The sequence below is a fragment of the Miniopterus natalensis genome, chromosome 7, assembly GCF_054644295.1.
Source record: "Miniopterus natalensis isolate mMinNat1 chromosome 7, mMinNat1.hap1, whole genome shotgun sequence".
Classification (NCBI taxonomy): domain Eukaryota; kingdom Metazoa; phylum Chordata; class Mammalia; order Chiroptera; family Miniopteridae; genus Miniopterus; species Miniopterus natalensis.
Window position 1 is genome coordinate 44587716 of NC_142087.1, and position 16619 is coordinate 44604334.

At 43.5% G+C, this 16619-nt stretch overlaps 1 protein-coding gene across 1 annotated transcript in view; it reads right to left on the reverse strand.

The window, feature by feature from the left end:
- Window positions 1-1613: 1613 nt before the first annotated feature.
- The window catches only part of ANKRD29 (ankyrin repeat domain 29), a gene marked incomplete at its 5' end in the record, with an annotated part of 30047 nt that continues 15041 nt past the window's right edge, over window positions 1614-16619 (reverse strand). The window contains 4 exons of the mRNA XM_087819000.1: window positions 1614-4153; window positions 9291-9389; window positions 11004-11099; window positions 12569-12667. Coding sequence (XP_087675126.1) covers window positions 4049-4153; window positions 9291-9389; window positions 11004-11099; window positions 12569-12667 — 399 coding nt within the window. The remainder of the gene's footprint in view (window positions 4154-9290; window positions 9390-11003; window positions 11100-12568; window positions 12668-16619) is intronic.

A 16619-nucleotide genomic window follows, 5' to 3' on the forward strand; every position in this document is an offset into this window, starting at 1 on the left:
GATAAACATATTTTTTCTCATGTTACCAGTAAGGCAGGCCCCTCTACACTGCACCACATAGATCTTGCATCTTTATAGGTGGCACAAAGTGCTTTCTTTATAGGTGACAAGACAGAGGCAATGCATTCTGAGAGGTGCCAACGATTCCTAGCAAGCGTTAGGAGTGGCTTCACAAATCCAGTTCTGCCAATCACCACTAGACTTATTTCAAGACAACCATTTATTTGAATTTAATGTTAGCTCTGGGTCCTGACTAGTTACCAGGACTGGCCATCCTTATCTGCTCCAACACAGGGCGAAAGCTGTGGAGCAAGTCAGTCTGGACCGTGTGTTATATGACCAGCCTTTGCGTACGTGGCCGCACTTCCTCAAGGGCCTTGTTGCCCACGCTCTTCTCCTCGGGACTTTCTCCTTCCTTCATACGTTTCACTTCCCACTCCTGTCCATTTAATCTCGTTTTTGCTAACTTACTTTTTTTGCTTCAAAGTTCCTTCTCAGTCTTTTTCTCTCACCAGAGTCTCCCTCTTTCATCCCATGACTTCGACCATCACTTCTACATAGATGGGGCCCCAAATCAGTAACAGTCTTGTCTCAAAAATAAGTTGCTGTTTACAACTGCCTTCTGGAATCTATTTCACACATTCTTCAAACTGAACTTGTCCAAAACTCTCTCTCTGCCCCACCCTGAACTCTGCTGTCCTTCCCTATTTCCTAATTGTCCTTCCCTATTGGCACCATCACCACGTAAATCTTGAGTGTGGAAAAGAGTTAACATAGCAGACCTGAGGCTGCAGTACTTAGAAATTCTTGCTTACAAGGTTGGCTGGTGGTTGGCACTGGGGACTTGGCTGTCAAACAGTTCCCTTTAGTGATATAAAACTTTCCCTAAATGAGAATGGCTCACCGTGCCCAAATCGTTTGCACAAACAATGTGGTTTATGCTGAATGCCTGGAAGTCTGAATTTTGGCAAATTAGAGGCAGCGGGTGCCTATGTGACCAGTTCTTAATTAAAAGTCTGGGTGAGTCTCTAATGAACTTCCCCAGTAGACAACACTTCACAATGTTGTCACAACTCGTTGCTAGAGGAAGTAAGCTCGTCCTGTGACTCCACAGGAGAGGACTCTTGGAGTTTGCATCTGATTTCCTCTATGGTCACCCCATTTCCCTTTCCCTTTGCTGATTTTCCTATATATTCTCTTGCATCTTAGCCATGAATATGACCATATGATGAGCTCTGGGAGTCTTAGCAAATCACTGACACTGGGGGTGGTCATAGGGTCCCCTGATATACCTTAGTATAATTCCTAACTCTCCTTTCTTTTCTTTACCCTCTATGTTCAATTAATCACCAACTCTCATTAGCTCTGCCTCTACCTGTTTTGAAAAATAGGTCCCATATTCTCCACCCTTCCTGCCTTCATGCTATAACTGTGACTCCATCTGGGCACCTTTCTCTGCCAATTTCCCACACTAAAAACAGCAAAACAATTAAAAGCTTCTATTTTTAGTATCTTCTGTGACTATCCCAGGAATTTTTGTCTGAATAAAAAACCTTTTGGGATCATTACAAAAGTTATCCATGGTAGAAATTATGAAATCATAGGTCCATAAGTAACATAAAACGTACAGAGACGGAAAGTCCATTTTATTAAAAATCACAGAAATAACTTCTGATTCAAAACAAACAGGGAAAAACAGCAAAGGCAAATTGGGTAGTATATTAGCTTTATTTTAAATTATAACCTGGAATATTTCACCAAACAAATGGACATAATAAAAAACTTTTGTGGTTCAATTAAGGAAATAATTTGCATAGAAGTTGCTAGTTCTAAGTCTTAGGATACAGAGATCAATGAATTGTGCATTAGACTAACATAAAATAAGAATCATCTACCTGTGTGCAAAATAAATGCAACTAAACTTTAAATAACAGACCTTATTTTCAATCTTTGGTGAGTGATTTATCTAATCATATTCCCTGCTATAAATAATATCATAATCTCATCTAGACCAAATTCCAGCCTTCTAATAAGCTTGACTGACACCGCTTACCTACAGTAACAAGGCTCCCACTGAATATTGTTAAAGCTACTGGATTCATTTTAATGGCCCTAATATTGATCAAGAACATTTACTGCATAAAAGGATCTAATGAATAGGCCAAGGAAAACATGTTTTAGTGAAAAAACCATTAACTTTGTGATTTCATCCCAGTTTTGTCTTTTGGAACTTTGTTATCAGTTCCCATAAAACTGTTTTGATTTACATCAGTGATGAGCAACCATTTTTGGCCTAAGGGCTCTAACTAAGGGGGAAAAAATATTAAATTTTTAAGGCCAGATTATTTTCCTCTTCAAAATAAATACAGCTTTATGAAATACCCATGGGGGGAAATGTGTAATTAATTGTACAACTTTGGTGAATAAAAGAAAGTCAATGAGGAAACTGGTACTGCTTTGCAGCTACTAAAATATTTATATAAGGGGGTTCCAGCAATCCAGAAATTAAAAAATCTCTAAATTTTATCCTGAAATTAGATTGCAGACCTGTTAAATAGCTAGTCAAGCTGCAGGTATCTCTGGGGGCTGTGGGTTGCTCATTACTGGCTTTGCTTGTGTAATGATCAAAATTACCTAATTTTTGTTGATTATTTTATTGATCATAACAAACTGTAAGAGAATATCTTCTAATTTCAAAATTATATTCCATTGTTTACTGACTTAAAGAAAATGCTTTTAGTAACACTACAAATTGGTTAAAAACACCTTTTGGGAATACATTTCCCTCCATGTTAACATGTATTTACACAGAACATTGGCTGGAAACCAGAGCAGAACATGAACAAGAAAACAAAAGGTGTGTTTTTAAACAACAGAAATACCATCAGTGTTCATTATGGCAGGTTGTAGAAAGAAGGTTTCATTTCTGTCTGTGCAATTAGGCACTGACTGAGGCATTTAGACACCATTGATTATAAAGTACATCGAATATAAATTTTGACACCGCTTCTCAAAAGAATTAAAACCCAGGTTTCTTTCTTGGAATCAATTAGCTCAAGAACATGCAGAGAGGAACACTTACTAAATACTAATAACAGTATTCTATTACTTATACTCCTGCAATAGTAATAGCCACATATTGTACTTGCACATGTCACATTTTATACAACGACATCAAAGTCATTGTATCAAGCAATGGGATGTTGGAAGCTCAAGATTCCAGAGCATGTTAAATCTACTTAGTACGGCACAGGAAACAGAGTCTCAATAACTGAACCAAAATAAATGCTCAAAGAAAAGGGCCTAAATTTCCTGTGGCTTGTAATTTTCCAAATTTTCAAATTTGCCACTGTATCCTAGTATACCTACAATACGGACTCTAGGTAAAAAAATGAATTTACATGTCAGGAATGAGATGAGGAACAGCTCACAAATGAACGGTTTTGTCTTTTTTATAGTTCAACAGTCCATCCTTGAAAAGCACACGGAGGAACGTCAGAGTGGCTTTTTAATAGTGCAGCTTTATGCATCATTGAGTCCTAGTAAACATGGCTATGATCCTTGGGTAGAAGAAAAGATTTTACACTGGGATGACATACATGTATATGTGTAAAATATAATGGAGCTATATATTTTAGCAGACATACATTTAACACAAAAGCAAAAGTGCATTGGTTCATTGAAGGTCAGACTTTCAGTCTTCTGAAGGCTTACAGTCCTTCTGTCTTCTTACTTAAAGCTCTTAGAGGGTTTAACAATTAGAGTTGAACCTAAAGACTCAGGTTAGTATAGTTTAAAATGAGTTTCCGTGGAATCCACGAAACTGCCAGCCCCTGTGGGAGCAGGGTTATAGGCCGGTGTGAGAAGCCCAGGTAAAGGAGGGGAAGGGGTCCCTGAGCTGTCCTGTTCTTGCTTCAGGGCACGAAGTACAAATCTTCTTGGTCAGGGACCTAGGGTGGGCAATCAGAGCATTTTCTTTCTTAGAAGAATTTCCAACACTATTTGAAAGCCATTTCTAGTTGGACAATGTGGTTAAGGTTCCTACCTCTCAGTCAAATATGCAACTAAGGTAGCTCTTCCTGTGGCCTTCTTTCCCTCGGAGGAGACGCAATATACGTTCATTTTTGGTTAGTTCTGCTGGGAGTTTATTGGCCTGAAAGAAGGTAAGATAGGCATTAGTGACTTCCCACAGTTGGTGTGGTTTTAGGGACTCCAAAGAGGGGGCTCTGACCCAAACTTGCTTCTGCACTGGTGGAAAACCCCACTGGCCTCTCTGTTTTGTATTAAGTCATTAAAGGTTTCTATTAAATGCAAAAATATCACCGGTTATTTTCTTATCTTATTGTTAGGGCTATTCTTCTATGTAGCCACATAGCAACCTAGACGGCAATCTCCTGGATGTCAGGGTCCCTGTCTTATTAATCGTGTATTCTCATTTCCAGCACAATGCTTAGCATATCTAGTAAGTGCTCAATAGCATTACATTTGATACCTTATAATTAATTAGTTTACTATATGAGGCAGATTGTTTGATGAGAAGGCAAAGTTAGGAAACATTCAGAGATACCTAGGGAAGAGCAGCTTCAGCGGCCCCCGCTTCCCACATGACGCCGGTATGTCCTTTCTTTTCATAGCACTGCTGACACACTCCTCACGCATTTATTTAGTGAGCGAGTCCCTACCATATGCAATAAGTGTATGGGGTAGTGGTTCTCAAACTTTTTGTTCTCAGGACCTTTTTAGACTCTTCAAAATTATTGAAGACCCCAACGAGCTTTTGTTTTTAACTTATTAGAAACAAAAACTGGGGGGAAAAAGATATATTTATTAATTTATTTAAAATAACAAACCTATTACAGGTTAACTTAAATAACATATTTAGGGAAAGTAACCAAATTTTCAAAAACAAAGAAGTCAGTGAGAAGAGTAGCATCGTTAAGAGTTTTAAGTATTTCTACAATTCCTAATAGAAGACGATTGAATTCTCCCATGTGTTTCTGTATCCAATCTGTTGTGATATGTTGCTTTGGTCTGAAGCATAAGAAGAAAATTCAGCTTCTCACAGGTAGGTAGTTGAAAAAGAGAGGAGCATTTTAACAGCCTTTTCAGATCACTGTAGATATTCTTATATGATGCAACACCAACACAGGACAAGAGGTAGTTGCTTACAGGTAATCGCTATGTGGAATTTGAAACCATGTCAATGAACTTTTCATGCTCTGTTACATTAAAATCCATAGGTCTGTCTAGGTACCGGTGGATTTTTTACCCATTCATGATTTGTAACATCATGTACTAGTCATTTAGAAAATATTAGTTCACTGAGTTCCGCAGTCCCAAATGTTGGCACATTTCATTACATAATATCAAAAGATCACATTCATTAGGAACTACCGCTGATTCGTCAAAGAAAGCCGGTAAGTGTTAGGAAGCTGCTAAGCTCACGTGGTGGATACAAGTCATACACGTCATTCTTTCAAGTAAAAATAATATTCCATGAAAAAAGTGGCTGGTTCACTTTGTAATTCCAACAATTGTACAAATGCCCCCCCCCTTTTTTTGAGGCAACCATCGCATTCAGTGTGCAGCAGAAGTGCTTTACCTATACTTCCCATTTGTCACTCAGAATATTAAAATGCATATAGCATGGGTCAAGTTTTTATAAAATTAAAAATTGTTTACTGTTTCATCAAAGACTCTCTTAAGTCAAACTGGTATTTTTGTAAAAGAGCTTAAAAATGTTTGTAAAATCATTTCCAGTATAGTTTGGTGCCCCTGCTTTGATGTGTACTAAGGTGCCAATAGTTTCATCTACACTTGCTTTTGCAACATGGGAACAAATATCAGTACAATGGAAAGGGCAAGTAATATCCTTGTATTAAGAATATTATTTTGTCCTGATCAGGTAGCTCAGTTGGTTAGAGCATCGTCCCGATACACCAAGGTTGCAGGTTCAATACCCGGTCAATAAATTTAAAAAAAGAAAAGAATATTGTTTTGACCTTAGACTTCGTGAAAGGGCCTTGAAGACCATCAGGGGTCCACAGACCACACTTTGAGAGTTGTTATTATAGATGAATCAAAAGGGTGTTCTTGGGATTTCAGAGGAGGCAGTTAAAGAGTAGAAAGGCACCCAGAATGGGGCAGGGGGCTTGAATACAGAAGTTACCTGTCTCACATATTTTTTTCTGCTGCAGAGCCTGGAACCCCAGCTGCTTTACCTGGGACCCTGATCTTAGGTGAAGCTCCTCCAGTCCCCACCTTCTAGGGCTGGATACTGCCCCCCCCCCCCCGCTGGCTAGGACCTCACTTGTTGGGAATTGAGAAAAGACTTGTGGGGAATTATGAGTTTACCACAAGTAGTCTGCTGTGCAGCATGTCCTGTATCTGTAGCTCAGCCCATCACAAAGGACCCTTGATGCTGAGGCAAGACTGAATCAGACAGGAAATTGCTAAGCTGTGCTACTATAAACCAGAGGTCCCTCTATGGGGTCAAATTCTACTATTAGCTTAGTTCCTACAGGAGCAGGCATTGAGCAGGTCTAAAGCCTGGGCCTGCAGAAAAATGCTCCTGGTGAGCAGAGCCCAGTCTCAGAGTCCACTCAGGAATACCTAACTGTTGTGCACCGGCTATTGGTCCTTGCTGAGCAGGCTGGCGGGTAGTCAGAGGAGCCTCTACAGGCGGGAAGAAGAGGAGAGCTAAGAGGCTGTACTTCTGTCTACAAGCCTGTCGAGTTACAGTGTGTGTGTGACAGCAAGTTGTGTGACTAACTCCATGAATGTCCATACCCTTTATCATTAAAATAAGCTTTATGCTTCCAAACCGTGTAGTCAATTTTCAGCCAATGACATCAGTTTTCTTCGTGTCAACCAGATAGTTTTAAAAACCTGGCCTCGTTCCTCCTCTCTCTCTCGGTCGGTCCCCACCGAGTTCTCAGGTTGCTAAGGTTGCTAAGGTTGCGAGCACTGTTACGATGCCTAGTGCCTCGGCTCCCCCTCAGGGTCCATGTTCGCAATAGCCTAGCATCAGACCACTCTGTTTCCCTACTGCTCCTGGGAGATGTGTTCTGAGTCCTCAGTTGGGGGTACTGGGAACACAGGACCCCTGAACCCAGGGGGATGGCTATAGTGTGGCAAGTGGCTATTAGGACCACTGGTTACCCTCTCCCGGGACATCTGCCTCCAAGCCCCAGAGCAGAAGTCCTGGAAGCCCTGCAGAAGAAGAGTGCTTCTGTACTAGCTTAGAAGTCCTTCCCCTGGGAAGTCTCCCACAGCATTCTCTACTTCCCCGCTGACATCCCTTGTCATTCAGTACTGCAGTGGCTTAATTGTGTTTATTTCCCATTAAACTCAGCCCTCCACAAAGGCAGAGACTGCGTGAACCTCATTCATCACTGTCCCCCAGTACACAGCCCGGTGCATGGTATCTAGCAGGCACTCCATCTGCTTGCTGAACGAGTGAATAAAGGTCACGAATACTCCCTCAGGAGTCCTGGGTGGCTGCTGGAATCCCAATACCCTGGCTTCCTCTAAAGAGGCTGACTTCTAGGGGTGGCTGTTGGGGGAGTGGGTCCCCTGGCAGCTACTCTCAGCTCTCTAAGGGCCCTGCAGTATGAAACGCCAACAGGAGCAGCCCACACATATATGCAGGTAGCTCTAGGGAGGGTCCAAAGGCCAGCATTGTGGTCACTGGAAATTCCCCATAACCATTATTGCTGAGATTCCAGGAGACACACCGGAATTGCATTTTTCAGTTTCTATCTAAAGGTACTAACGTGTTCCCCTTGCCTTCATTCAGTACTGGGTGGCTTAGCCATGAAGACCACTCCCTTTAGGATGTCTGTGTCCAAGGTCTAAAGATAAGACAGCATTGTGATTTCAGCTGCTTTATCACTCAGCCAGTCCAGCTAATGGAAAACAAGTCTAAGTATCCCAGGAAGAGACAAGCAGAAACCACATCTTCACACAGTTCAATGGCAGGAACGAGGAAATAATTCCACATCTTAAACGGAATGAAAAAGCCCCTTGGCATGTTGTTTCATTGTACTTCTTAATAGTTTCTTTTCAAAATATCATGACGTCAGGGCACATGCCTGGGTTGCGGGCTCGATTCCCAGCGGCAGGCCTGCAGGAGGCAGCCGAGCAGTGAGGACTCTCTCATCATCGATGTTGCTCTCTCTCTCTCTCCCTCTCCCTTCCTCTCTCTGAAACCAATAAAGATGTACATTTTTAAAAAAAGTATCATGACATACTCTATGTTTCTGTTTTTCTTATTAATAAAATTGAACACAGTAGTAGATGCTTATAAAAAATTTTATAAGTATAAAATAAAAATTGCTTTTCATGTCTTCCCCTATTAATAAGCACCACTCCCGCTTCCTCCTTCAAAAGTTAGTAGTTTAGTCCTAGCCAGTTTGCTCAGTGGTTAGAGCATCGGCCTGAGGACTGAAGGGTCCCAGGTTGGATTCCAGCCAAGGGCATGTACCTTGGTTGCATGCTCGATCCCAGGCCCTGGTCAGGGCTTGTGCGGGAGGCAACCAATTGATGTGTCTCTCTTATATTGATGTTTCTCTCTCTCTCTCCCTTCCACTCTCTCTGAGAAGCAATGGAAAAAATATCCTCAGGTGAAGATTAAAGAAAAAAAGTTAGTAGTTTAGTGTGTTTTCTCAAGACCTTTCCTAGGCTACTGTCCCCCCCCCCCCCCGTACATTTGACTGCTTATGCAGATGTTGAATAAGAGGAAATACAATGATAATCATTTTTTTTCTGTGGCTACTATGCATCTTCCACCTCCAAATTTGGCCTAATGTAAACTAGAGATTTTGAGCTATAAATTTGGGTTGGTTTTGTAACAGTGGTGTGAAGTCCTGTTAACAATATAAAAATAACATTTTCCCCCATGTAGACACCAAATAGAGTACCAGCAATTCTCCACATATGAGCATCCAACTTATGGGGAATGGTGGTAAACTACCAGACTTTGACATTTTTAGGACACTTCATTGATGATAGCACACTTACAACCCTACTCCCACAACTGCCTCCCTGCCCCTGGGGCTGCACCATTGTTAGCTGAAATCCACTGATGATACAGGCTTTTAGTATAATTCTCTGGGTCCAAAGGTGCTGCTCACCCTATGTACTGACAACCCTGCATGCCATTACTATGCTGAAATATGAAGATAGTGACGGGAGTCAGAGAGATGTTACCTTGGTTAAGGTAGACACTGCCTTATCCCTTTCCATAGGTGCCTAATGGAGTTAAAAGATGCATAAGGTAAGGCCAGTACCTTGTTTCTTAGGGCTGGGTCTGCCCCTGCTTCCAGGAGCAGAGCGACTGTTTTAATATTCCCGCTGAGCACTGCGGCATGGAGCGCCGATGTCCCATTCTAAGAGAAAACGACACTGTATGTCAGAAGTGAGCGCATATGACATCTGTTCCAGAAGGTGCATAGATCTGTGAACAGTACCTAAATGCAAGCTTAGTTTCCAAATTAACTACCTATAATAAAAAATACTTTCTTGTTTTGTAAAAGAGCAAAATATCATGCACAGAGAAAAATTCCAGCAAAGTAGCATTTTCCCATGTTTGCTTTTATAATATATATGGTAGTTCACTAGTTTGTTAACATTTCACTTACATAAATCTTAACCAACCCATCAGCTTCACCTACGTGCAACATGGCCAAAAACCAAAAATCAAAACAAAAAAGACCTGTTTGAAAGGAGACTAGATATTGCAAAGTCCCTTTCTGAAGCTCATTTCTTTTATTCATAGAAAGTTCACTTTCACAGACTATTCTTACTTTGCATACATTATTAACAGGTGCAGCTTCCTGGCTTCCAAGCTCATGGAAGATTAGAGGTAGCTCATTGGGACAGGGAGAGGGACCAGCACACTGATAGCAGCAGCTCTGTATCAGCTGACAGCAAGAATGGAACCTAAAGACATAAGGATCAGAATCAGAGTGTCCAAAATGCCTCTGGGGTCACTCAAGGGCAAGTAGACTTTATACACATCAATAAACTCTGAGGGTGCTGTCCAGAAAGTGCTAAGCCACTGTCCCAAGTTTAGAACAGGTTTAGTGTCCTCTATTTAAGAAAACAGGAGAGTGCATACCAGGGGCCAGCAAACTACGGCCAGTGGGCCAAATCTAACCTGCTGCCTGCTTTTCTACGTCCTGGCAAGCTAAGATTAAAAAAAAAAAAAAATTAAAAGAAGAAAAATATTTAGTAACATGTGTGAATATTAAATTCCAGAAATACAATGTCCATCAATAAAGTTTTACTGGAGTGCAGCAACTTTTTTTTTTTTTTTTTTGTATTTTCTATGCCTGATTTTGTGCTACAATGGCAGAGTTCAGCAGTTGCAACAAAGACTTTACGGCCTGGAAGACCTAAAATATTTATTACCTGATTCTTTATTGAAAAAGATTGCCAACCCTCGTTTATACTATAGTTTAGAAATACTTTAATCCCAAATAATTAAAACTTTAAAAAGAGTTTTGGGGCTCTGTTCTCTGGAATACCCAGCTCCCCAGAATGAAACATTCTCTGAGGTGTCCAGATGTTGGAGGCTTATTTTATTTCACCTAAGGTAACAATGTGGTTCTTTGCTCCAGATAATGAAGGAAAGGAACATGAACACCTGTCCCCCATCTTTTGTAGGACAAAAAAATCATGTTTTAAGATTTGTGGAGGATTTGCAATCACATACCTATATGTTGACTTTCCATCTTAGCAATTTCATTACTACCGTCTAATTTTTTTTTTCTTCCTGGAAAACCAGGTACTGACATACTCTGGTTCATTCTTTTCACCACCTTCTCATTTCTACCAGTGCCCACGAATCTCCAACATTAAGAAGTTGTAGGTGTGTTCTCCCAAGGATACAACTAACCGTGTTAATTTTACCCAGACTCTACTACAGTCCCCAAGTACAGACTTCTTAATTTCTAACCTCTTTCTTTTACAGATTGGCAAGATTTCTCTCTAGCTCTTACCTTCAAAATACCAAGGGTGGGTGAGAATTTCAGCAACTCCTCTATAACATCACTGTACCCTTTGTTGGCTGCTTTCAGTAATGCTGTTGTACCATCCTTTGAAGACAGAGGAAAACAAAAGTAGATTAACAGAGAACTAAACGTGAGTTGAGAACTAGGAATATGCACAGGCCGGCAATGTCTCTTAATCTAGGAGCATTTTAGAACATATTAAGGAATGAATTCTGAGTAAAAGAACACCAGACAAAATAGGTGACTTCTTATATGATCTTAGGACCCTGCCATTTGGGAAGTCACACTCTTCCAGTCCCTGAGAACACTGGGTAAGGGACAAAGGGAATTTCAGGAGCATATTTTTAGGACATAATGAACTAAAGAGGCATTCTCGGCAGTTCATGACTCAGCAGAAATTAATTGTTGAACTGTCTGCAATGATTTAAATAATTCTTGAACTGTACTGACGGTTCTAAAATGTTAAATGTGCTTTTCATTTTGCCTTTTCTTGTATATAACCTTGCTCTAATCTGCCCTAGGTATCTATTTGCCTGTGTGGGGGGGTGTGGGGGGGGGCAGAGGAGGAAAGAATAGATTGAAATCTGTTTAAAAAAAAAAAGGAAAGTTGAAAAATTAACATTCTGCCTCTGCCATCACTTTTTGGCCTGAGAAGAGATTTTCCCAACTCTTTGTTCTCCTGCGTTAACGTGTCAAGTGCTGTATGTAGCTGGAGGATTTGGCTCCCAGCTCCTCCTGTAGCAAAGGGAAGGCCGGGCCCAGCCAGCGCCCAAGGCTTAGCTGGGATCAGGAAGACAGAGGAGAAAAGGGGATTTTTCTTTTCTGGCTTCAGAGCCTATGGGAAGACGAGCGAGTGGGAGAGGGGACATGAAGCGCACAGGAAGGCGCCTTCTCATTTCCTTTTGGGGCTCTGACTTGGAAAGGGGAGGTGGGTCACATAAGCAGGAGTAGTGTCAAGGGCAAAGAGGCAGTTTTTGTTTTTTTTTAAAAAGTGAATAGCAAGCCACCCTTAGTTCCTATGGGGCGTAGGCCTGCTGTGGGAGTCAGGGGACACCGGCAGAGGCTAAGTGGGGGCCGGCGGGGGATGTGGAGCAGTGGACTGCAGCTCGGGGTGGGGCCAGCCTGGAGCTCCGCAGGGCCCCAAACCACAGGCGCCCCATCTCCACGCCGGGCCAGGCGCGCACTGCGGCCCAGCGCCAGCAGGACTAGCAGCCGCCAGGGACATGCCCCCAGGACAGCCCCAGGCGGGGCCCTACCTCCCCCAGCTTCCCCGCTTCGCCCAGGAGTCTGCTCAGCTGGAGCAGCAGCGCCAAGGAATCACATAGAGTTTTTTTCCCCTTTGGAGAGACTGAGCAGCACTTGCTACCTTTCATCGGATTCACGCTTTTTGTTATGCCCCGAAAGAGCGGGCGGAGGTCGGGACAAAACCCAGCGGGGATACAGGCCGGGTAACGCGCGCCGGCTCCGCGCCGGAGCCGAGCCCAGTTTTGGAGCTTCCGCGCCCCCGCGCCCCCCCGCGCCCCCCCGCGCCCCGCAGCCCTGCCCCGACTCACGTCCCGGGCGGCGTCGCGCTCGGCTCCCCGCAGCAGCATCACCCGCACCACCTCGCTGTGGCCCATCTGGGACGCGATCCACAGCGGCGCCGTCCCGTCCTGCGGGAGAGGACACGCGTGCACCCCGGCAGGCCGCGGGGCGCCCGCACAGCAGCCAGTTAACACCTGGAAAGAACTCCCCGCGGCCAAACGCAGAGCGAGACTCCAGCGCAGTTACAGAGGCTGGTATGTGGCAGGGCCTGGCCCACCTGAGTGCTGCCCTTAATCCTGATAAAACAGGCCGTCGGTGGCAGGATCTTACACCGCAGAGTGTGGCAGAACCACGTCTGAAGAAGCCAGCCCGTGTTATTCCCCCTGAGACTGTCAGTTTGCTTTCCTGGGTGTTCACACAGCACAGCCTGAGGAGTGCTCGGTGCGCCCCTTCAGTGCCGCAGGAGAGGGGCCGCTTCCTCTGGGGTGGGCTCTGAGGGTCAGGGAACGAAACACGCCCCTCCCACTCCTCTATTCTGGTGTCCAGAACTCGCGCGGCTACATCCTAAAGTTTTTAGGAACTTCAATTTTTTGCGGAGTGTGATGTCCTGTCTTCTGGAAGGTGCTTCACACTAGCTCGTTACAGCAGGACATTTTGGGTAAAACTTCCTGTGTGTCATTCCCCCAATGACCCTGTTCCCGTGAACTGGGGAGACACCGCTTCAGGGGAGAAAAGGCAAAGCATCCAGGGGACAGAGACCGATTTGACAGTAGGGTGGTTCCTGCTGCACAGAAAGGAAAACAGAAAACCCTTCTCCTGCGGGCGGGGAGTGCTGGAGAGGGATGGGGGAAGGAGGCCAGGGAGGTCCACGTTTTCCTCCCTCTCTGGGGTGAATCTGGGTTGGGTAAGCTAGGGGAGGTAGGAACACCCAGGTAAATTATGGCTAATTCCAGATAGGGAAGGATTTTCTCCTGTTGTTGGGATGGAACCCAGGAGAACTACAAGTGCCTTATGGGAGTTCTGCATTTTGGCTGGTACCAGAGAGAAAGAAGTGACTGTGGGGTTGTCTGGGCCCCAACACCACTAGTCCACATCTCCTGGGCAGCTGGCCACCTAGGAGCCCCTGCCTGCATGTGGGAAGTTGGAAGTGCCAGGTGAACAGACGCCTGGAGTTGGGAAGATAAGGCCACCGAACGTCGCGATTTCATCAACAGAGATGATGGCAGGGCCAGCGTGTAGTGGCACCAGCTGCACCTCAGGGTACCAGGGCAGGATGCTCTGGGGCCAGAGGGGCTGGACAAGCCAGCACCTGGAGGAGACATGAGCACCACCCCCTTCCAATGCCATGTGACAGTCTGACCCCCGGGAACTTAGGTCACTTTGGAGAGAAGGGCAAGAGGAGGGAGGAGGCTCCAGAACTGACTAAGCTGAACCTCTGAGGCAATTAAGATAGGATGGCCCGAAGAGACTGTTTCAGTCAGGTAAGACTGAATTACTCATCAGGGAATACGGCTGAAGAGCAAGATGATTCAGTTTCAGGATATAAAGTTTCATTTTCTGCTGGAGAATGTAATTTCAACTCCAGCCTACCAGTGAGAGCACAGGATTACTGCCCACTGCTGTCCCAGCAAAGGGACAGAGGGCAAAGACATCTGAGTGGGGTGGTGGACGATGGCACATCAGGAGCCTAGAAGGATCTGAGGGTGCTGGGGATGCAGCAGGACATTGGCACCTCCGTGTCTGGGGAGAGAGGTGGAGAAGAGGAACGGAGACAAGGGACAGAAGAAGTCTGAGAACACCTTGCCCTACTTCATCCTTTTATGAGGGCCTTTGAGAAATAGCCTTCAATCTGGATATTATTTATCATTAGCTATGTGAATACATCCTTAATTTGTACTTTTAGTTTACAAAGCATGTTTCCATTCATTATTTAATTTGATTCTCCCAATTCAGGAGGATCATTCATTCATTCAACAACCCAACAATTATTAAGCATCTTCTTAGTTTCAGGCAGAGCACTAAAAATAAGACATGATCCCTGTCATCAAAGGAGCTAAGTCTAGTGGAGAAGAGACAATCAAATATGGACAGAAATGCCCCAGATAAACCAGAAAATGGGCCCTCTTACTGTGCGGGAGTTATGGGGTCAGCTTCACAGATGGGGAGGTGGTATCTGAGTGAGAACTAGGATTTTGCCAGGGAGGAGAGAGTGGAAAGGGAATTCCATGTAGATGGAAGGACATTTAGTCACAGAGGCTTGGGCAGGAGTGGCTGGTTCAGGCAGGGTGGGAAATCCAGCTGGCATCGCCTGAGAGGGGTGTGGGTGGGGCCCCAGGAGGCAGGAGAGGGTGTCTGGATTCCACAAAGGGTTTTCCAGGGCTCAGATGCTAATGCACTTCTCCCTCCTTATGTGCTCTGGGCTCATTTGTTCTTTGTTGATATCACCATCAGAGGGCAGCCAAGGGAAGGCGATCAGTGGCCTGTTTGATGCTTGTAAGGGTTTGTTTTTAGTAAAATTCTATTAATTGATGCTAATATGTAGAAAAGTGCTGAGAAGTGCTATATTGGGAACAGCTATTAATATCATAACAGTAATGCTAACACTCAGTTATCACCTTAATTGCAGTAGTCATGGTAGGTGGAAAAAGGCATCACCATTTCTTGGTTCAGACCTTAGGCAAACTACTCTCAGTGCCCCCTCCTACAAAAATGTTAGCCTTACAGAGATATTTGTGGATGAAGAAACATATAGAAAGGTGCTGAGCACAACTACTGACACACAGACACTTAGAATATGGTAACTGAATCTGAATATTATGTATCATGAAAAACAGAAAGTACCTTAATTTGTGCTTCTGGTTTGCAAAGCACTTCCATGTGCTTTATTTAATTCGATTCTCCCAGTTTCCCCGTGAGATAACTGGTTAGCAGGTAGGAATGATTGGTAAAATGAGATTTTGGGGACACTGTGTTTTTCATTACTAGTGATTACTTTTCCAAATCTGGTTTTTGAACCCAGGCAGTTGAATCTGAGTTAGAGCATTATTATCAAATCAAATTATTTATCAGTTGATTATCTAGTTTATGAATAAGAGAGGTTTTCCTCTTCTGTATACCTCAAGTTCTGTTTTCTTTTACTTTTTCCTTCTTTTACAATGACCAGAATCTTCATTGTGAAGATGACTTCATAATGAAAATGAAGGAAATTAGGTCAACTTAGCTCCTTTTTGTAGAGTTTTAGAGAGAATTGGGAGCAGAAAAAAAGCATTTAAAATATTTAAGTTTTTGAATACTTCTTGATAAAAATATATGGTTTTAAAGTATAGTAAATTGAATAAATCACCATGAAGTGAAAGTTTTAACACCTACAGCCTCCCCCCCCCTTTTTTTTAAAGGAAACAGAATATTTAGCTTGAAGAAGATAAGATTCATGGGGTTATAATAGCTGTCATTTACTATTTGTGTGAAAACCAAGTGGAAAAGGGGTTAGATTGATTTTGCATACCAAGTAAAAAGAAGACTGAGGGCCCTGGCCAGTTTGGCTCAGTGGTTAGCGCGTCGGCCCTCGGACTGAAGGGTCCCAGGTTCGATTCCAGCCAAGGGCACGGACCTCGGTTGCAGGCTCGATCCCCGGCCTAGTTGGGGTGTGTGTGGGAGGCAACCAATCAGTGTGGCTCTTTCATATCGTTGAGATCTCTCTCTCTCTCTCCCCCTTCCACTTTCTCTGAAAAGCAATGGACAATACTCTCAGGGGAAGATTAAAAAAAAACTTAGTCTTTCCAAAATCTGCCTGTGGCTAGCTTTGTAATTATGATTCCTTCTCACGAAAGTACTAAAACAGTTTTCAGTTAGTTTCTCAGTGACAGAGTTACAAGGAAAAGTCATTCTTACTACGGGTCAGATTCCCTGCAGCTCAGAGCAAATGTCAGCTGAATAATTTCAGAGCAACTTTGTTAACATCCTGTCATATGTGCCACAAAATGTCAGGACCCCACAGGATGGCAATGCAAAAATTATACATTGGATTTATCTAAAAAATATAAAGAAATTAAACCAGAAAAATATCCTCATCCTTATTTT